Source organism: Trematomus bernacchii, unplaced genomic scaffold, assembly GCF_902827165.1.
Source record: "Trematomus bernacchii unplaced genomic scaffold, fTreBer1.1, whole genome shotgun sequence".
Taxonomy (NCBI): domain Eukaryota; kingdom Metazoa; phylum Chordata; class Actinopteri; order Perciformes; family Nototheniidae; genus Trematomus; species Trematomus bernacchii.
The window spans coordinates 5,152,708-5,174,783 of NW_022987910.1; the positions used below are offsets into that span (position 1 = coordinate 5,152,708).

At 40.0% G+C, this 22,076-nt stretch overlaps 1 protein-coding gene across 1 annotated transcript; it reads right to left on the minus strand.

The window, feature by feature from the left end:
* Positions 1-462: 462 nt before the first annotated feature.
* ptgir (prostaglandin I2 receptor) lies at positions 463-21,869 on the minus strand. The gene is made up of 3 exons (XM_034115312.1): positions 21,580-21,869; positions 20,387-21,431; positions 463-2,751 (listed from the first exon to the last, which is right to left on the minus strand). Exons 2-3 carry the CDS (start codon positions 21,236-21,238, stop codon positions 2,467-2,469), a joined length of 1,137 nt encoding a protein of 378 aa, XP_033971203.1. The 5' UTR covers positions 21,239-21,431; positions 21,580-21,869; the 3' UTR covers positions 463-2,466.
* Positions 21,870-22,076: the final 207 nt, after the last annotated feature.

Sequence of the window (22,076 nt, forward strand, 5' to 3'; positions counted from 1 at the left end):
ATCAAATCCAGATCTTAAGCGTTCTCTTCATCCCGTCAGAACCACCATCCTTGTCCAGACTCATATTTTACAGCTTCAACACTCCCATAAAATATATGATGTCACAATGGGGTCTAATTTGCAAAAACGATTCATATTTCTCATCCTTTTGTGCACATGTCAATACCAACATGTATTTATTCTTAATCAAAATAAAAACAAAGTATAACAGAAATCCAAATGTCAAAATCCCGTCAACAATCAATTACATGACTACTAACTTTCTTTCATTCTGAAACTTGAAATGTTACTTACGGACGCTTCCTTTTTGATTGTTTTATACAGTCAAATAAGCTTTTGACATTTCCACATGACTACGGACAACCAAGCAGAATACTGTGCGTTATATACTGTAAATGTTCCCCAGGACTCAAGGTTGATGCAAGGGGTTGTAACAAGACAAAAACAAATGATGGTCCAAACTCAAACACAATCATCTTCTGTTTATTTGGGCAGAAAACATGCTCAGGTCTTATGACAGTCAAGAACTACACATGGGCTGAGATACAGAGCAGAGACTGTTGGACATCACAAAATCAGCATAAACATTTCTCTTTGGGAACATACTGTACACAGACATAAGTTGTGAGACCGTTTATCCTTACATCAATATATTATTCCACACAAACAAAGTGTGAGACGTATAACAAATACTATTTGAATTTTTTTCTTAAATTTATAATTTCATTTAAATACGAATTAATGTACAACTCAAGTGGTAACGTGTCTTTCTTTCCTCAGGTCATGCATGACTAAGTTTCAAATGACTAAGCAAACATGATATGTGCACAGCCAGAAAAAATAAAAATACCTCATGTCTGGTATCCCAGTAGCTTTGCACTCCACCAAACCGGCACAATTGTAAGAAAACACAACATTAAGGCATAAATACATTTAAATGCAGTTACAGCATTAAAGTCACAACACAAAACACATTGTCACAGTGCATTAAGCAGCAGCAGAGTTTAACATTCAAAGGCAATCATCATAGGTAGCTTAGAAATCAGTGAGATACAAAAGAGAAGGGGAGAAAGCAAATGTGTTTGCAATACAATGATAAGGCAGGAATAGGAATTATTAGAGCGACTAAAGTGTCCTTTTTATCATTATTGTTTTAATAAAATGAACTAGTAATGCTTTTATACCAGGTTACATCAGCACTCTATTGTGTAGTTTCAAGAAATCAAAAATGTAGTCTAGTTTTATTTCTTTATCAAATATTAGATCTAAACTTCCAAAAAGGCAGAGAACTTAGTTTGAATTTAAACAGATTATTTAGTTTTGCTCCTAATTTATTGCAATTCAGGAGTGCTTTGCTATTCTTTTATAACTGTACTTTTTAAAATAACAACAATCAAAAAGACACGATTCATATCCATTCCAATTATATATATCACATTCATATGTTTTAAAGTACCATCAGTCTGTGCCCATGGAACAGTACAATGTAAATACAACATTTGTCTAGAAAACAACTTTTTTTCTCCCGGTATCACTCAAGAGATGGCAGTGTAAGTCTGTGGGTTCACACACAGAAGAATTGCAACATGATTCCCATAAAATCATTCACATTTAAGTTCCCGAAAAGATGAAGCCTGAGGACTTGTGGTGATCCCTTGACCTTTTGCTGAATGACACCCTGATGCTCACGCATGACAAAACACTAGAGAAGTTATGATATTCCTAAACCTCAGCTGTACTGTACATTGTGTTCAGTGCTAATTAGCAAATGTTAACAAGGAAACATGACAAACTGAAAGGGTAAACATAGCATCAGCATGCTGACGTTAGCATTTAGCTCAAAGCACAGCTCTGCAAAAGTGAAGCCTTAAAATGACTGCTGACATGGCTGTAGACTTTTAGGCTTGTGACATGATTAACTACTCTCCATTAATTATAATAATATTTACACTGCACCTTGTCAGGGAAACCAAATGACAACTTTTTCTGAAATGGATTCACATGTTGAGTGTGACTTGCTTCTCATGTCATAGATGCTGTAGATGTCCATTAGTAGAGTTACCCGGCTGTGTCGTAAAGAAAAGGCTGAGAGAAAAAGAAGACAGTATACAGTACATTCATGCATATTGTTTACCGATATAGCAATTAACTGATGACCTATATTCTGAATTTATAGTAAATATTTATAGGCATGTCATGGTTTAATGTGGTCCTTAGTGCTATGTTACAGTGCTGCTTGTTAATGGGACATCTCTCCATGACACTTTTAAACAGTTTCCATTAGTCAATGGAAGTTTAAGACTTAGTGCAATTGTTTTTCCAGAAGTTAGTTCATGGACAAAGATTTGTCAACGTTGTGTGCCTTTAAATGGTGAGGGCAGGAATCCTGTTTGCAAATGTTTCATTTTAACATGTTTTATGAGACGTTAAAGCCTCTTGCCTCCAGTTGAGAGGTCATCTGTGGGGTCACAGAGGTAAACCGGAGTACAGTGTCTGTGGATCTGTCACATCTGGGGGGTTGCGCTGTATGTGATTGTCAAGTGGTAAAGAAAGAGCGCAGTTTGCCGTCGTCTTCACCGCTCTTTTGCTGAAGCGGCAGCTCAGAAGAGAGCCAAGGTGGCAAAACACAGACTTGCGGCAGATGATGAAGACCCAGGGATCCACGATGGGGTTCAGGGCGTAGAAGCGGAAGGCTGTCAGGTTCTCTGTGTCGCCACAAAATGGGTGAATGGCGTTGATGAAGCCTGCAATCTGAAGAAAAAGAGGGTGGAGGTTACTTAAAAATAAAAAACATTTAAAATATTAGAGAGTTGAGTCCCCTACACGGAAGCAAGAAAAACGCTGGTTTTCTGTCCCTGATGTTTTATTAGGTTAAACTAACCGACATATTTTTCATGAACAGCTTAAAGAAAGACAATTAATAATTTAGCTGAGTAAGAGATCATTAAATGTCATCTATACACAATTTACCTTTGGATTTTGAATCATTTTAAAGCTTTTTATGTTTTTTGTTTTTATTTTAGATTGTTCTGCATTGGGTACTACACCTACTGTAGTACTTTAAGAACATTATTCCTAATACTTTATCTTCGAAACTCTATTACATTAGCCGCGTTCACACCGGAGTACTTTTCCCACAATAGTTAATCAGAACTCAGATATATTTGCGTTCACACCAAAAAGCCCCCTGAACTAAATTAGTTCATCAGAACCATTTTTACCCCCTGTTCAGTCCCTGCTAGAGAGCAGGGACTGAACAGGTTCCTATGTCTGATTGGCTGGGCGGATTGCAAACCACGCCCCGTAAAACTCCCAAAAAGTTTTGTGAAGCCGCCATTTTATTATCCTTGCATTAGCATTATTAGCATTAGCATTAGCCCAGCGCACAAACGCAGAGAGACTAATTTATGGCAACACAAAAGAAAACATGGGAGCGGTGGAGATGAGGAGGTGTCGGCGTTCTGGCGATTTACTCGGAAGGCTTCAGTAGAAGCTGCTGGGAGTCCCAGCAGCTTCTACTGAAGCCAGTCCCCAACTCCGGGGACTTCCGGCCGGGGACTACGGGTGGCAGTATACGCCGTGAAGTGGTTTGCGGCCTGCCAGTAAACCCAAAGCAGAAGAAGAAGAAGTGACGTCAGCGGCTTCATTTGCCTAATCCACCCCCAGGGACTCATTGCGGTGTGAACGCGATCTGCTTTAGTTCATCAGAACTAAAAGAATTCTCATGAACTGAGTTCTCATGAACTATTGTGTGAACGCCCCTATTATATGTTACAGAATTGTATTTATTCTTTTAGTTAAGTTAAGATGTGAATACTTCCTCAAACACTGGGCTTTATGTCTTTCACTTCTCTTATCCCTACCCACCTGTCCAACTTTCTGTATTACTAAAAAAAAATCTCTTTCTGATCAGTTTAGATATTTTGGATGTATTTCTCCTGTAAATGATCATCAGTAATTTGTCTGGACACTAGCTTCGACTTTTTTGCTTTTTAAGACTCGTTGTTTTGATTATAAATAACTCTGAACCATGTTTATTTAATTTACAGAACAAGATGAGCATTATATCTGGGTGTCGGCACACTTGGAGCCGGTTTTCTTTAGTGTTTTGGGTACTGTATGCTTCCCATAACAAGCAAACCAGAACAATAGTTGTGGGATTTACAAGAAATGCTCTAAGTGCTAAACAAGAGCTTTGGTAACCCGTCAGCCCAACTGATTAAACACTTGGTTTGCTGGTCGGGTCCCAATAGAAACAAACCTACATCAAGCCTCTGTAACAACATGATGGTGTTTTCTGCACTTTGATATTAAAACCAGATGAGAGCACATTACTTTGTTGTCAGTGACAGGCAGAGCTGTGGTTCTTCTTGTTATACTAGGCTATACCAAACATTAACGTCTCTCTCTCTCTCTCTTCAAACCACAAGTTGGGTGTGAGCACTTCAATTTTGAGACGTACAAAGTGTCCTGCATCCAGCAGCAGACAATGCTCTTGTAATAAGAAAACCACAACTCCTTCCTGTGTTGACCTTTAAGGTATGACAGTCAGCAGGGAGGCAGCCCAGACAGCAGCAGCTGGCTGATTATTCATCCTGCCGAGAGAGAAGCAGCAGCTGGCCCAGGAAGCATCAATGTCACCTCGCTTCTCTTCTCTATCAACAATTCTCCATTTCCTCCATGAAATATCCAACAAACAGTGGTCTAATTAATGACCTGATGCTGATTGAGTGCTTTAATACATTGGTGTAAATGTTTTCCCTGTTGCTAGGGCCTGGAATGAAAATTAATAATCTAAAGTGAGAAGGGCCAGAGGGAGCAAGACCAGAGCCAGGCCAACAGGGATCAAGCAGGCAAAGGGCTTACTCTGTCCTCTCCATGTATATTTACTGGATTACCTCACACGGATGTGGTCGCTCACATATTGATCTACATCCATGAGAAAGACAGAGAGGGAAGAAGAGGCCGGCAAACCCCAAAACAACAGCAATTATGTTGTGACTCTTCTAAGCAAGGGTTGAGATCTGTGGTATAATGACTAAAAACCGCACCCTGGAACACCATCGTCATCTTATTTGTGTCAGAAGTGGTAAGAGTCCACAGTTGAACCTAACAACAGACAGATGTTCTTGGCTGTTTCAGGAAGTATTCAAGGTTTCAGGAGGCAATGTCAAATTTCTTGAATTGCACAACCAATGTCGTCAGGATTGTTGTTGACTTCTCACTGAATGCGGAGGCTTAATACATGAAGCAAACACGTTTTATGGATTATAATCACAATATGCCCAAATTCCATAATGAATAATGTAAAGCACATTGGGTTGCATCTATTAATAAATCCATTACTACATTTAGTTAGTCTTTGGTTTATAGTAGAGTTCAAGCCATATTGGTCTTTGAATTGGCCATGCCGAGGCCAATATTAATAGAGAGGGGGGGAAATAGCTGATATATAATGCAGACATATTGTTCTTGTTTTTATTATGTTGTTTTGGGGGATTTTCTTCTGCATTGGATAAAACAATAAATAAAAAAGTAATAATATTATCAAATCAGACATAGAATTGCTAAACCTAGATGAACATTAATTTAACATAGCCACCCTGTCTCCACTGCACTTACAGTATTTTAAATAAAAGCAAATCAACTATATTAATGTAAATGTATTTAAAAAACTGAACTTTAAAACAAGAAACAAAAAACAATGTCAGTGTTGTGACCTACTCTGTTCTTGGCAAAGTCAAATTGTATTTAAAAAAACACCAATGGGCCTTGTTAAAATAGACATGGGGTGATGCCAATTATCTCAAATGGCATAAATGTGACGCATTTATTGGCAGACAGATTATTTGGTCGATCACTAGTTTTTATTAACTTCTAGCTAGTCTAAACCTAATATTTGTATAAGTTATATCTGTTTGCAATGACATCAGCAGTATGCAAGAGGTAGTTCTCACACATGGATGCTCATGTTTAAAAACTTAAAAAGTGAAATAATGTCCTTTTTTGACCTTAACAACTCAGATACCACTAACTATCACAGAAACAGACCTCGTGCTAGCAACAACTTGTTATTTGAAATAATACTTGAAGTAAAAATGCATCTTAGGCCTACTGGCACTAAACACACTAACAAACACGAATGACAAATGCCTGTAGCGCTCAACTAGGAGTTATCGTACACTTTATTCATCATGCAATGTTACAGAAACATTTCAAACAGACATGCATCTTCATTTGCTCGGCCATTCCTTGCCCTTGTTGTCTCCCTCCACATTTCACCCTCAGCATTGCTTTTGTTGCCGCATGCCACCCTGCCTCTTATGGTCCTCTCCACAGACCTCAAGCGCTGCAGAGAGGGCCACAAATCACAAGCCGTCCTCTCCAAAGGACTGCAGGCTGTGGGGCCAAAACTGATGAGATGTCATGCTCTCCTTAAACAGGAGCATATTAATGAATCAGTCTGTGGTTGAAGAGCCCAGAAGCGGTGCTCAGCAGCCGAGTGCATGGGGATTATTTAGGTGAACAGAGAATGACGACAATGCTTAAAGCTTCTAAAGAACGACTAGCTCATAGTCATAAATCATAGACACAATCACACATGTACTGTATATACAGATGCATACAGTACATTTGCAGGCAGATGCACATTTCGTACATGCACAAAACCTCCACATTCATCACCATTCACTAATCTGCAACCTGAATGTATCTCCACAACTACTATATCAAAGTGAACTAGATTGATATTTTAGGTGTGAAGATTTTTTATTTTACTTCGATATCCTGCTGACTGAGTACCTGAACCCTGTTGGTGTAAATGGGTACATCCTGTCAGAGACACATAAGACGCGAAATGGGGCGGATGATCGCTGTGTCTTTCAGGAAGCAGACTACATAATGGATGTCTGCACTCTATGAGCCATTATTTCCCATCTCATGGTCCTGGAGGACTCTTCCCAATTCCTTCTTCCTGATCCTGTTTCACTGCGGGATCATTACACGGGGATGAGAGGAGGCAGCGCAGAGATTACAGGCCTTTCAGAGAGCACCGTTTACAGCAATGAGCCAGAAAGAAAGAGAGAAATTCTGCAGTGCTACAGTAGACTTTAAAGGAGTAGTCCAACATTTCTGTGAAACATGCTTAATTGCTTTCCTACAGACAGTCTAGGATAAGAAGATCTCATGCCTGTTTCTTGGACAGGCAACAAAACATGTCATCTTGGAGGCAGGGGAACAAGATTCAAACACAGCTTGTATTGTAATGTGTATCTGTTAAGTTCCTGTCCACCTCACTGATACATTTTTAAGTTCATTCATTCAACATGTTTGCCTTTGTAGTGTCTATCACAGTAATCCTTGATGAGTATAGGGTTAGGGAAATAGTTATATCATGTAAACCTATTCTGAAAGCTCAAAATGTTGTTGTTAAATGTCCTTTTCATGTACCGGTGTGTTAATAATTAAACTTGAAAGCGGCTGGCAGGCATACTTGGACAGATTCTGGCTAACTGCCCTAAAGTCTTTATGAGGCCTAATAGAATAATGACTCCTTGTTCTCAATGTAAAGACAGGAGACTGATATCAATGTTCACATCTCACTTGGGAAAAAGAGCAAATAAGCAAATAAGTATGACACAGCAGCACAGTTTACCGAAGGTGTGAGAAACTAACACGTGTTTCACAGCCAGTGAGGTGACACAGAGTTCTTACTCCTAATTTAACTTCACTCAGTCTGTCCACTCTTCATCTGCCCTATCATTAACCTCTAGGTCAATCCTCAGACTGAAGATACTGTTCATTGAGTTTTCACACACGTTGACTGCATGATTGTCTGTAATTTGTTCCTGCTTGACGCTGTGATGTCAAATAAATCGATCCAGGCTTCACAAGAACATATGAGTAGCCTCAAACCTCCCCAAGCTCCTCCAACCAAAACAATAAATGTGCCCCGGGCTGACCCACCACGCTGACCTTTCACCTGATTTTTCCTCCTGAAGGGCCCGATGATAAACTGTCTGGTGATGATGAGTCATAAGGTGCTTTAATGTAATGCATGTTTCAACACTGAAGGGGAAATACACTGCTCCACAATTGAGCAGTGAGGAAGTTAGTGAGGGGGTGGTTAGTGTGGTCTGAGATACAGATGAAGATAAAGACAGGAAAAAGGAGTGGGTGTGATGCAAGTGTGAAGTGTGTGCAAGTGTGAAGTGTGAAGTGTGTTAAAATGCATCCTGTGAATGTCATCATTAGGTCCCTCATGTGGATTTCTCTACAGGCTTTGTTTAGTGACCTACACAACACTTAAAACAAATCTCTAGTGGCCAGAGCATGGAAGTGGAAGTTATCAGTATTAAGTTATTCACTTAAGAGGCATCAACTCAAAGGAGTCACATACGGGATTGTCCCACTCTCAATAGCTTTAAAGGTCAACTCAAAGAACGGTTGAGAAACAAACAGACGTGCAATCACTGCTAAATGAACTTTAATACAGGGGTATCTCCTCTCGCACTTTATGTAGCTCTTGTATCATCTCTTGCACTTCATATGTCGTTGCTGCTATATTGTACTGCCATGTGGTAAATACTTGTGTATGCTGCTCTTGCTCTTTTTGCATATCATGTATTTATTTTTTGCTATGTTTATACATTTATAAATCAGGGACGACGGATGGAAATGAGCTCAAAGCTAAAATCCGGCATATTTACACTTGAAGCATTATTTGTCTTAAGTGTTCATTAATGTGCATTGTGTTTATTCAAATAAACGATTAAATGAAAAAATGAAATGTAAATGTTTTCTGTTTCTGGAGCAAGAAAACATCAAATGTTAATGAGTTGCAGCAACGTGAGGTAGTAAAGTCCGATTGTGTTTGTCTTCAGACAAGTTGCATCAGGGGACTTGTGCTGTCTGAACCCCCATTAGTGAGTCACTCTACTCTGCACAAGGCTGCAGTGAGTTACCTGCAGCCAATACACCTTTACCAGCATTGAGCAAGAGGGAAAGCATACGAAAACTATTCAAGAGAACAGGCGCTTCTTTGTCACTCAATTCAGACACCTATTGGGAAGAAGTGATCACTGAGCAAGTTAATACAAGTTTTACAAGCAAGCACACAACGACCTTCTGCTATAAATTATTTGTGTTAAATGCTTTCTTCTCTTCCACAGTTTGTGAAGAATAAGTATTAAAAAAAAGATTAAACGGCCTTCATGTTTACATAAACTATAATGATCACCAGTGATGTTAGCTGAAGAATTAAGTGCAAACTAAAATGATCACTGTGAGCTCAAACTGTGTGGTGTGAGAGACACTGAGAGTTTGTGGTGCTGCTGAAGAAAATGCTGACAAAACATACATGGGAGAACACCAAAGAGGAAGTGAAACAACTGTGAGAGAAGAAATCCCAACTTCAATCTTGGGCAGAGTGAAATACAAAGTGTCATGTTGATGTGTCAATATATGATAAGAATAGACCGAGTTTCACATGTTGTAAAACTCAAGTGTAAGAGCCCAATGCCGCCTTTACTGTATTTCATATGGCTGATCAAATCAAATCAAATCAGGTTTTATTTATAAAGCACATTTAAAAGCGATTTTTGGTCGAGCCAAAGTGCTGTACATGTAATAAAAAACACATTACTACAAAACACAATAAACGACAATAAATTACAACAGATATAACTATAACAGATATAAAACACACGGAGAAGTCAGGAGTCATGCTCCGCTCTAATTAGAAGGCCAGAGAGAAGAAGTGTGTTTTTAATGTGGATTTAAAAACCCCTAGGGTCTGGGCCGACCTCACATGGAGGGGCAGAGTGTTCCAGAGCCTAGGGCCAGCTGCTGCAAAGGCTCGGTGCCCTCGGGTTTTTAGCCTGGTCTTGGGCACTACCAGCAGCAGCTGGTCAGCAGACCTTAAAGCTCTGGCTGGGGTGTAGCGCTGGAGCAGTTCAGTTATATAGGCCGGAGCCAGCCCATTTAGGGCTTTAAAAACAAATAAAAGCACTTTAAAATCAATTCTGAACCGAACTGGAAGCCAGTGTAATGAGGCCAGAATAGGGGTGATGTGGTCGCGCTTTTTGTGACCAGTCAGTAAACGTGCAGCCGCGTTTTGGACTAGCTGTAAGCGTTTGATTGAGGCCCGGTCCATACCCACATACAGAGCGTTACAATAGTCCAGTCTCGAGGTTACAAAGGCGTTAATAACCCTTTCCAAGTCTTTAAAAGATAAATACGACTTGGTTTTGGCCAATAGTCTTATTTTAAAAAAGCAGGATTTTACTACGGTGCTAACCTGCTTGTCAAATTTAAAAGTGCTGGTGAATGTCACTCCAAGGTTCATGACCGAGGGGCTGATGTTTGCTTGTTGATAACAGCATGCTATTGTGATTAGCTGATTGTCTTTTGAGAGATGTTAATGCCAAGAGGAGTCTTTTTTGTCGTGTTCTGGAAATTAAAACTTCAATTTGAGAGATTATTGTTGACTTATACGTGTGTTTTGTTTGACGATAAGACCCGCTTTCATCCATCCTTTCTCATTCCCTAGCCATTACACAATTCATCATCTCATTTGCCAAAAGTAGGGCATGATAGTCATTGAACAACATTGACTTGAAATAATGATGTTGTTTTAAAACTATGGTACTATTTTCATAGGTGTATCTATCATCACTGTTGGCTATGACAACAACTTTATGACAGAGTTATGGGGCAATCATGGTTGGATAACAATACAATACCAGATACAATTATAAATATCATGTGCAAATAAATTCCTAGTTTAACTTAACTGCTTCATTGGAAGTGAAAACAATGGGACTGGGACAATGGGACTTCACTAAGGTGAATTACAGACAACCACATCAATTTAGGAACACGGTGTGTAGTGTGAATGAGTGTGAGTACTGTCAGGTAGCACACATTCGGCTGTGCTTGTGTGTTTACTTTGTTCTTTAATTATCCTGAGAATGTTTGCTAACTAATTTGTTATATTAATTATCTCTCTGTCTGGACAGTTGGTACCCAGCATTCCCCTCTGTCAACATCAAACCGGGAGTTTTTCCTACTGGGATGCTGGGAGCATAAATGTGTGTGGGAGGGTGTCAGGATCTTTTTCAAAATGAATAAGCAATATGTCAAATCTATTTTTAAATGCTTGATGCATCAACCCACTTATTCTCATTTAACTTATTTTCTTTCTAAACATGAACTAGTTTCATAACTGGGCTGCGCATATTAAAATCTTACCATTTATCAGCATCATTATACAAAGTCAATCCTAAAGCTTTTGTTCCACACAAGACTTTTGGAGGTATTTTTAGGACATCGAGAGACTCTCAGGGATTAGAGGAGAGTGGGGGGGATTTTATTCCCACCACATATTTTCAGTTTCTGTGCACTTGTAAACAACAGCTAGAGTTCACTGGGCCTTTAAATCTCAAACCATAGATTCTTTCCTGGCCGCCTGGTTGCAATTATCTTGTTGGATTTGTTTAATCCCAGTTGTCAAAGAGCTCAGACGCTCTCTGAAGATAGAACTTGTTTCATACACAGCACAATAACATTTTAGGAAGACCACAAATAATACATTATATCGCCTGTTCCCAGAATTGAAAACAAGTGTGAGTGTTTTGACAGAAATAATCAATAATTGAAAGATGAAGGATTCATTTTGTGTTGTCACATGGGAATCATCATTATTTATAAGCTGTGATAGAAAAGTTAACACCCAGCACGGCAAGACTGGTCATCTAATGTGTTTTTAAACGCAAACACTTTATGAATCATAAACTCCATGGAACAAGAAAAGGGTAAGTGTATGACTGGACTGAAATCATGGCTAACAACTCATTTACTCATGAATTCTGTCACAAGTATTTCAAATTTAATATGATGCAAGAAATCACAAGGGAGAATTCTTATTTTTTCTTCTCATGATGAATGTTTGAGATTATCTGAAGTGCGTGACCCTAAACTGTTGGTGTCAGTAATTTATAATATCTGTTGGGTACCGACGTGTTCCATCATCCCAAGTCCCTGGGCACAGCAACAGATGAGCAGATTCTGCTTTGTTTGATGTGAGGGTGTATCGTTTGTTGTATTGTATTTCCCTCCTGCTGCTCAGCCAAGTTTTATTAGACCATACATCTCCTGACACTGTTGGAGAGTTGGAGTATGAAACAAGAATCCTTTTGTTCTCCCAACATTTCTAAGAAGATGTTGTTACAAAACCATCACCAGGGATGATTTCAATTACCTAACTCCGTTTTTGATCTGGTTCCTGGTTGGAAAGATACCTGGATTTGTTCTGACTTGAATATCAAACTCTTTATTCACTTCTTGCTTATTTATTAGCAAAGAGCAAAGTCAAAGCAATGGATAGCAGGCTTTTAATTCCTAGCTGATAGCAGCTTAGATCAGCTTCCCCGTCCCCGAACATAAACTCTGTAACTGCTCAAATTCTGCAATTTGGGCTGTTGTTGGTGTGTTTTCTAAATATTTTTGGTGAGGGAAAAGACACATTACTCTATAACACACTTGTACAAGCACACGTCGCTTGTCTCATGCTGTTAAATCGGTACTAATAGTTTTAAAGCCATATTGTTTCAGTGTGTCTGCTCATCCTGAAGTATATCTCCAACATAGCCATGTTCAATTTTAGAATGGCATACTTATATATTACGTTTTCAAAAGCATGATTCTCCAAATGTATTTTTCAGTGTAGGCCTGAAACTGTCATGATCTTAGTTTTGGTTTCCCGTCTTATTTTTAAATGCCTTTCTCCTAGTGTCTTGTATTACTTCCTGCCCTTGTGTTTCTCCACCTGTGTCTTGTCTTTGTGATTTTTCTTGTATATAAGTGTATTCCCTAGTGTTCCCGGTCAGTTCATCGTCTTTGTACCGGTTTGTTTTCTCCGATATCCTGCCTGTGTTCCCGCTCTTGTTCCTCGTGCCCTGTGGTCTGTACTTGTTCAGTGTTTCTTTATTTTTGTTGTTTTGTTTCGCCTTGTCTGGTCTTCCTGTTTTTGCATCAGCTTTATTTAATTAAAAGTTCGCTTTTTGTTATACCTGCCTTCCTCTTTTACTTTTTTTGGGTCCAGCGTCTTTTTAAAACCATGAGAGAAACTTGTTTTATTATAAAACTATTTAATAAATATACTGGGAACAAACACATATAAATGTATCAGTCTACGCATATCAAGTGAACCCACAAGAGGTCCCAACCCTGAGGTTGAGAAACTCTACACTTGGGTGTGGAACACATCTCACACAATGCTGTGGGAACAATGAAGGTGCTGATGGATAGACAAATAACTGTGGACACACATGGCAAGAACCACTAAATATTGCGTGTGAGCTATTGATTAACGTCTCCAAGAACAAACAAAATAAAATAAATATCATTTCATGTAACATGGGGCAAACATAACCTCAGGTCTTAAAAGAGAAGCTGATGATGAAATGGCAGCATTTTAAGGAAGACGTCCTACATGTCTCTTCATGTCTCTTGTTAAAGGTCCCATGTCATGGCCATTTCTACTGATCATAATTCCATTGTTGATGTCTACTAGAATAGATTTATACTGTGCAATTTTCCAAAATCACATTGGTTTCTCATACAGGATCTCTGTAAAGTATGTGTATTCACCGGTATTCACTCTCTGTCCTAAACGGCTTGTTGGAGCTCCTATTTATACGCGATCCCAACTTAGTAGCCCGAAAAACGTTTACCCATTTAAACAATCGTGGTAGATACCTTGTTTGTTTTAAACATCATAAATACAAACAACAATGAATACTTGCAGGTTGTGTACCCGAATCTCCCGCTGGTCCAAACAAAGTAGGAACAGCATCGTTCTTCAGTGCCCTACGCTGTACATATCCGGCATGAATCGCTGAAAGGTTTGGGAAGCTTTGTTTCGTGAAATGCTGGCAGAGGGTGTGGCCTCTGGGTATTCACACGTCAGAGTACCCAGGAAGTAAACAATGGAAAATGAGAAATCTCCAACGAGGCGTTTTGGGGCAGCATAGACTGTGTTAGAGTTTTACTCCCTACAGGGTGTACTTTGAGGGTTTTTGACTCTGCAGACCGTTCACATGCATAAAAACCTTCATAACACACAAGGGGACGGGTAATAACCGGAAAAGCATGACATGGGACCTTTAAACAAATCAGCCTGAAGGCAGCAGTCGATGTAAGAAGAATAATTATTTTTGGCTGACCACCCAGCAAGCTAGGCCAATAACTAATCACATTTGCCAAAATCAATACTGTTTCACGGTTTGGTCAATGTAATAATCGTTCAGATGTGGCATTTAAATCTATCAGTGAAGTCGATTTTTTAAAACCAACATAGAATGTACGTACGTTTTATGCCACCATACCACCTTTAACCATCTGTCGTATGTACAGTATACAGCCAGATGCACACGGATAGTGTGATTCTGCACTGGTGTTTTTACAGAGAGATCTCTCCACTGACCCCCATAAAATACAGACACCGTTTAAGGGGGGGGGGGGGGGGGGGGGGCTGTTGTAATAAAAGAGCAGTCATGACTTGTGAAGAATATCTGCACAATGAAACCATCACAAATAATAAAAACAACTCAAATTAATGTCAAACTGTGAATGCATATCAAATAATTGTTGGCCCAATTTTGGCTGCAGTGGGTATTATTATTCAATATATATGAAATAATACAGGCAGTATGTCCAATAGTGATGATGTAAATTATCCATAAACACACACAGGATCTATCAAGGACTCCTTATACAATATGTTAATTAAGAGCCTGTAATTTCACAGATTTATGCAGTGATTGCAAATCAGCAGTACCGGGAATCAAATGAATTTGATAATACTTTCCCGCTTTGCATCCCCCGCTTTTACCACCAAAGTAATGTTTTCAATTTGTAGCTGCAGAGAAAATATGTGGCAAGCAGTCTGAATGGACGTAGATAAAGATCATTCAAGGGACAAGGAATAAGAATTTATTGTGCACAAAACCCTAAAGACCCAAACAGGATATTCATTGCAACATTGCATTGATTTCAAATCCGCAAAGATTGCCCCACAGGGTTAACCGTAAAGTTGTGACTCAAACTAGAACAAAAGAAAGAAAATACGATTTAAAGGGTTTACACTAAATATTGTTCACATAAGATGGATTCTATGTGAAAGTTGTCCAACCCAGTGACAAATTCACAGACAACTATTACCTCTACGAAGAATTTTAGTTTCTCTCTGCTCATTGTTTAGTTTTTTCTAGCCTGCAACTTTTTTACAGTAATTCACTCTCATCAGCATTGTTCCAGTGACAGCAGGCACCTGTTTTCAGCACAAAATACCTTACATTCCCTGCACATACAGTAACAGCCAACATTTAGCAAATAGCTGCTGATACACTTCAGAATAACAATATGTATACACTGAATACAGGTTTTGGTCAAAATCTCTGCTATAAAAAATAAAGTTTACTTCAGGGGATTGAGTTCAAACGTGCAATCTCGAATCTGCTCTCTTCATCCGTCTTTACACACTTTTCATCATTCACAGCCTTCATAATGTTGTTCAGCACCTCTTATTGTCTGACTAAAGCCTGAGGCCATGTTCTTCAGCTGCAACACAATTTAACGAAACACTAAATGGGTTCAATATCTACACCTCGTTACCTCGAGGATCTTCATTGCGGTCATTTGTTGTTCAGTTCCTCCTGCGTGTGACATCATACAACAAACCAGAAAAATAATAGTAACAAAGAGAAGGCTTAGTGAGCCTGCAGCCTTCTGACTGCTGTAATAGGAGTATTTGTGTGCGTACATATTAAGTGTGTGTGTGTGTGTGTGTGTGTGTGTGTGTGTGTGTGTGTGTGTGTGTGTGTGTGTGTGTGTGTGTGTGTGTGTGTGTGTGTGTGTGTGTTGTGTATAGGTTGAATAGAGAATAAAGCGTTCATCCACTAAGGAAGGGAATCCTCATTGTTTGTTTAAAGCCAGCTGCTTATTGTGGAGCATCATCTTTCCTCACGGAAACATGGATGAAGCTCACAATGGTATTTATCTCCCAGCAGCGGGCTGGAGCTTCACGAAAACAAAACCAGTTCTTATTTCGGCTCACACATATTACAGCATGTAAGTCTTATATATCCGACGGGACCTCTCCCATGCCTGATGGATACTTCCGACACCTCAAAGGTCAGGGTACACTGTGCTGTCGTCACAAAGACCTCAGCCAATGTTTTCCACATTTTGTGTTGATGCACACGTAGACTCATGTAACAGCACCTCTGGGAGGCATTACAGGGATATCAGCTTTCAGGCATCTTGGATGTGTCTGGATTTGAGGAATTCCCCTTTTCATTCATACTGATTCACTAAATCTGGATCCAGTTGGATATGGGTAGTTGATACCTCTCATTCTGCATATTTTCAGTAGCCTTTAAATCCGGCTTTGACCGGGCCTGTCGAAGGATTTAAGAGATCCTGGCTGTAACTATTGGCAGGTAGCTGTATGCTTATGGTCTGAGTCATGCGGCGAAACCACGTTTGTCTTATTGTTTATTAAGAGCAGGCTCTCTCCTAGCTTATACATAATATTCTTCATGATGTATAACTATTAACTGGTTCCTTAATCAATGTTTAGTCTCAGAGCCCCTGAAAAGGTGAAACATTGTAGGTTTTTGTCGCTTTAAGCTAAATAAGATGTTGCCTCTTACTGACTGTCAGACAGACCTGATTTATGATGTATGAGGCATGATGCCCGGTGTCTATAAATGTGTCAGAGCTGTTATTCATTTTTTTTACTGACAATCTGCCCTCTGGCTCATTTTGCTCAGAGCTATTGGAAGTGATGCAGTATTTTTTTATTATTTTTGTACAATATCGTAGGAACTGTGCTTGTGTAGCCCTTGAGAATTTCTTTCTTAGCATGTTAGTCTTTATTTGGAAGCCACAGGGGAAAGATAGAGGGACATGTAGTTAACCAAGTGGGAAGAAAATCCTCGAATTTAAATGCTTTGGTTTTAGGCTTTGTGATAGATCTTGATGTTGGTAATGTGCCAATACATGTAAAACTCTGCCACCACAAGCAAAGATGAAGAAGATTTCTGGAATGCAAACTTTAATGTAAATCATGTGAGTTGAGATCTTTCCAAAGATCATGTCCTTAATAATTTAATTTTGGTGAGAAACAGTGCATGCAAAATAGGCTTTTAATACACTTGTTTATAAACAACTCAACAGGGTTTACAACTTCCTGACCTCTAGTCCAGTATTTTTCTTGACTTCAATTTCATGATCATAGGATCTAGGATGTGTTCATAGGATCTATGAACACAATAATCCATTACAGCTACTATTTTTAAAACTATAAAACTTTCAACAGCGCTATGAAATATAATTCAGTTTATGGATCTTTTTTTTCTAACCTCAAGCACAAGTCAATAAGAGCCTGCTGACTAAGACATGGTAATGGAAAACCTTTCATTATACAAAGCGTCAGTGATTCAAATCCATCCCAGAGTGCAGCTCTGGATTACATTTACAGTCACCTAAAAACAAAACATGCCATGGGGTTATTGAGGCTAGATTTATTTTGCATTGTGAACTATGTCATTCTCTAATGTACAGTTAAAAACATGTACAATCTTGCACAAAGCTTGTGATATGAGTGCAGCACGTTATTGATCCTGGTATTGACTCAACATATTAACCCTGGGCTGCTTCTGTGGTTCCCATAGGAACTGTGCAGGTTATCAGTCTGTACCTCTCCCCTGAAGGAGACAGCTCTGATCAATTAACTGAGGAAGACAAACCAAAGAGGAGGACAACAAGACCTGTGGATTTCCCTTTTAGAGGGAAACCTGTCAAGGTGTATGAAATACTGACCCTAAAATCCCCACAAAACAACCGTTCTACAGCTAGTGAAGGTTTTTTTATCTGTATTTTAAAATGTTTAACAAGCAGTGGCCATATACTGCAAATGGCACAACATGACACTAACATGTCAATTCTGCTTCCTAGAACAGACCAAGATGTTCCTCATGTTTTATGTTGCATCAGTACCAATAAACTGTTCTTTCACAGAACAGCTGCAATGATAATGTTCATTAAGTTGTATAGATTAATGGCACCTTTTATCCTTCAGCTGTCTACTTTAATTGCTCAATGTGTGAACTGTGTGTTTAAATCAGTTAGGTGATATATAACATATGGCAGTGTTGTAGTGTGACCAGCGTGAGAAGCTATTTTAATCAGGTAACAGCAAACAGATCAAATATACAGAGCCAACAGATAACGTATAGAATACGTCACCCACCACCATCAAATAAAGATTGAGCATTTCCTGAGAAATTCCCACACATCTGGTTATCTTTTACCACTTCCTTGATCAGTAAATGTGTTTTGCCTCCTGAATAATAGATAACATTCAGGGTTACACCTTTGTAACGCACAGAGCAAATACTGTCTCATTTGTTTTTGTGCTAAAGCAACTCGAACTGCAAATACAACGTCTGCAACTTAATTCATGCCCGTGTGGCTAAGAACACAGAAAATAATGAATGTTTCTGATTTGACAAGTTTCTATTTGGTCTATTCACATGCCAAACTTACAATGAGAAAAGGAAACATTGGGTTTCCAGCATCTGTTTTCAATCACACCCACAGCGTGCAGTCCCTGCTGATGCCATCAAAGCTTCAAAAACATCATTCTTCAAGGTGTTATCAGATACATGAAAGCGCTTTGAGCAAATTAAGACTTCATGGAAACACATGTAACACGTGGAGGAATAATGATTGCATGCAGCTTGAATACTTGTGCAAGTGAAGGAACAAATGTCAGAACTGTGTCAGTGCTGTAAGCAGCATCAACTAAATATGTGCTTGACTATATTCTTCTCATAGTAAACAATAAGACTTTTTCACCACTACCCGGTGAGCTTCAGGCCACAGAAACGTGTTAAGTCTGCTGTGGTGCACTCGCTGTATCACCAATGTATCACATGTATCGGTTAGAACCACAATGATGAGCATGCTCATTGGCAGGCAAGCTAACACAAAAACAGAAATGTCTGCTGAGATGGTGCATGAATCACTAACAGCTTAATAACGGGGCATTGAATTATTCAGACTAACATACTAGTGAATGCTTGTAACTCTAGATTGTTTGGTAGGGATGATTAACATATGAATATTGATGAGTACATCTAAAATTAGGGTTGTGAAAGTCCTCCAATCAATTCAGAGAACAAAAATGTATTTTAGAAGGAAAAGTGAAAGAATTGAGGTAACATGACTCATGGCGAAGCTGCAAGTTTTCTAATATGAAACGACCCACAATTACAGCTAAATTACATTTGCAAGTGTTGAAGTTGGGATTTTTGTTTCCTGAAGTCTGACTCATAGTGTTGAGTGTGCGTAACGTCATCATTTTCATTCCCCAGGGCCCTCTCTTTGACAACTCCTGGCAAATGCAGCTGCATGCACTGTAGGTTAGTCAAACCATGTCTTACCACAACCCATTCGGATGAAGACGATGAGTAAATGGCAAAGAACGGAATGTGAAAACCTTTTTACTGATTCCTGTAAACTACCTGATCTTCAGACCACCGCTGTTAACAAGGTTTACAACATGTGAAAGTAGGGATGCCTTTGTAATGCAACGCAGATATTTATTTCCCAAACATCAGTGACATCAGGACCTCTGGCTGATGTTTATGGGCACAGACGGGAAAGCGCAACCTCCTCTAAATGGAGCGTTGCCCTCTGGGAAAGGCAGTAACGGACCAGTCCTCCAGGGTTGGCAGGTTTTGCACACTCCTCTCCAACAGGGACAGATATGGAGCTTAGTGCATGCACACACAGCCAGCATGCTTTGTGTGAGGAGGGCTGCACTTTAAGGCACACCTTTTATTAGTGGAGACTCCAACAGTACATGCAAACACATACCAGAGCAAGAAAACATCAACGGTCGCCATGCCAGCTGAGCTTTCTATGTACATAATGATTAGAGAGTGAGGGGAAGTAGTATACATCATACATTCTAAAAAAAACTAATCTCCATGCTTGAAACTACCCTTCACTGTCAGCTTTGAGACATACGTCCAGCCAAGGACTCGTGTTAAAGGGGAACAATACGTTCACTCCTTTTTTCTGTTCCCGTTTCAGAATAAACCTTCTTTGACTCCTCTTGATTTCAACAGCCACTGAATAAATGTCACAATAGGTTGTCCGGTCTTTACTTTTTTCCACTGTACATAACATTCATAGCATGCTGACATATCATGATTCAGAGGTGAAATCTGCAAAAAAATTGCCGACTAGGATCCACAAAAGATTTCATTCTGTGAGACACACAAACACAAGGGAATGTCAAAAATGAACTCACAGTGAGTGGCAGGGAGCAGACCACGAAGATGACGGTGATGAGTGCCAGCAGCACCAGATGGTCCACCTCTTCTTCCCCCTGTACAAACCAGGCCAGGCTCATCCTCCTCCTCCTCCCCGCCGACCCGACCGAGCCACGCCGCATCATCTGGCTCCGGTGCATCTGGCACAGGCTGACAATGACTGAGCCGTTGCACACAAACACTGCAAAGATCAGCAGGGCGTTGAGAGAAGAGAAGGACAGAGAGAAGGCAAGCACCAAGCTGGACTTTTCATCCCCTGTGGCGTCCATGTCGATGAAACACCACGTCCCGGGACAGTACTGTCTGAATTTGCCATAGCCGCTGTATGGCAGGAGGCAAAAGGCCAAAGAAAAGAGGTAGATAAAGAAAAGAGAGAATTTGGCAAAGCTGTGGCGGATGTGTACAGAGTAAAAGTAAGGGTGGCTGATGGCCAGGCAGCGCTCCACGGCCATGGCGCACAGGATGAGCGTGGGAGCAAGGCCGAAGAAACTCATGGCAAAGCCAAAGAGGTTGCACAGGCCCGCACCCCCCAGAGTGATCAGGGACTTGTTGCAGGCGTAGCAGATGAACACAGGTGGGCTGAGGAGGCAGGTGCCCAGCAGGTCAGTGAGGGCCAAGCCCGTCACCAGGATGCAGAAGACAGAGGACCTGGAGCGATGCTCTTTCTGGTGCACCCCGAGGATGTAGAGAGCCAGGAGGTTCCCCACCACGGCAGCCAGAAACATGATGATGCTGGTAACTGGCTTGCCATCCCCATTCACAATGCGAGTGTCATTGCAGGTGGTATTGTTACATGATTCGTTTAAAACCATGCTTATGTTCATGTTCATGTTTAGCTCTCTGCAATGAAATATCCCTGCTCAGTGTGAAAGTGATAAGGAACTTCCACAAAACAAAAGAAGATCATGACGTCTTGATACCATCATTTGGCATCACAGAAGGCAATGTTTTTTCGTAAGAATCATACTGCTGCGTTGACTTAAAACGTGGTCTCTTTTGCTTGCAGACACTTTTGAAATCTTTCTGTGGAAATAAAGAAAAAAGCTGCTTAGGAGCTATAGGTAAAATACAACAGTGGCATGCTGTTAAAGTCTTCCTTCTGAGTAAACTATGTTTCTTCAATAATTCTAAACACTGTTCTATCAGGGTTTTAGTTACTAAAATCGCTCACCTTTCACTGGCACTGTCGGAGAGATGTACCACTTGAGCGGGTAAAAACGCTGTCACAGCTACTTCTTCTTTTTGTTCCTCTTCTTCCGCGGATTCAGACAAAAGTGTTTTAAACTACCTCCGCCGGTAACTTCTCGACAGATACACGCTGAACCTTACGGGACACGGAGAAGGAGTGAACAAGCTTCAGCTGACTTTCTCCGTGTGTGTCTCTTTGTACCTCCCTCTGTTTTCGGATCGATGCATAGTCCCACCCACTGCACCGATGCACCGAAAGACGCTGACAGATACTCTTTAGAGGGACTTTCTAGCTCTAAAAAAGGGGAAATGTTAAAGAATGCACTTGTTTATGCTGTCTATCAACCAATATAAACTATTTATTGACTTGTGTTCTTCCTTGTTCTTAGATATTGAAGTTTGTGTCCCAAACATATTAGCAGATGAGCACACTCTTATCACCCACTTATCAGATGTTTTACTCAAGTTTAGACAAAACCT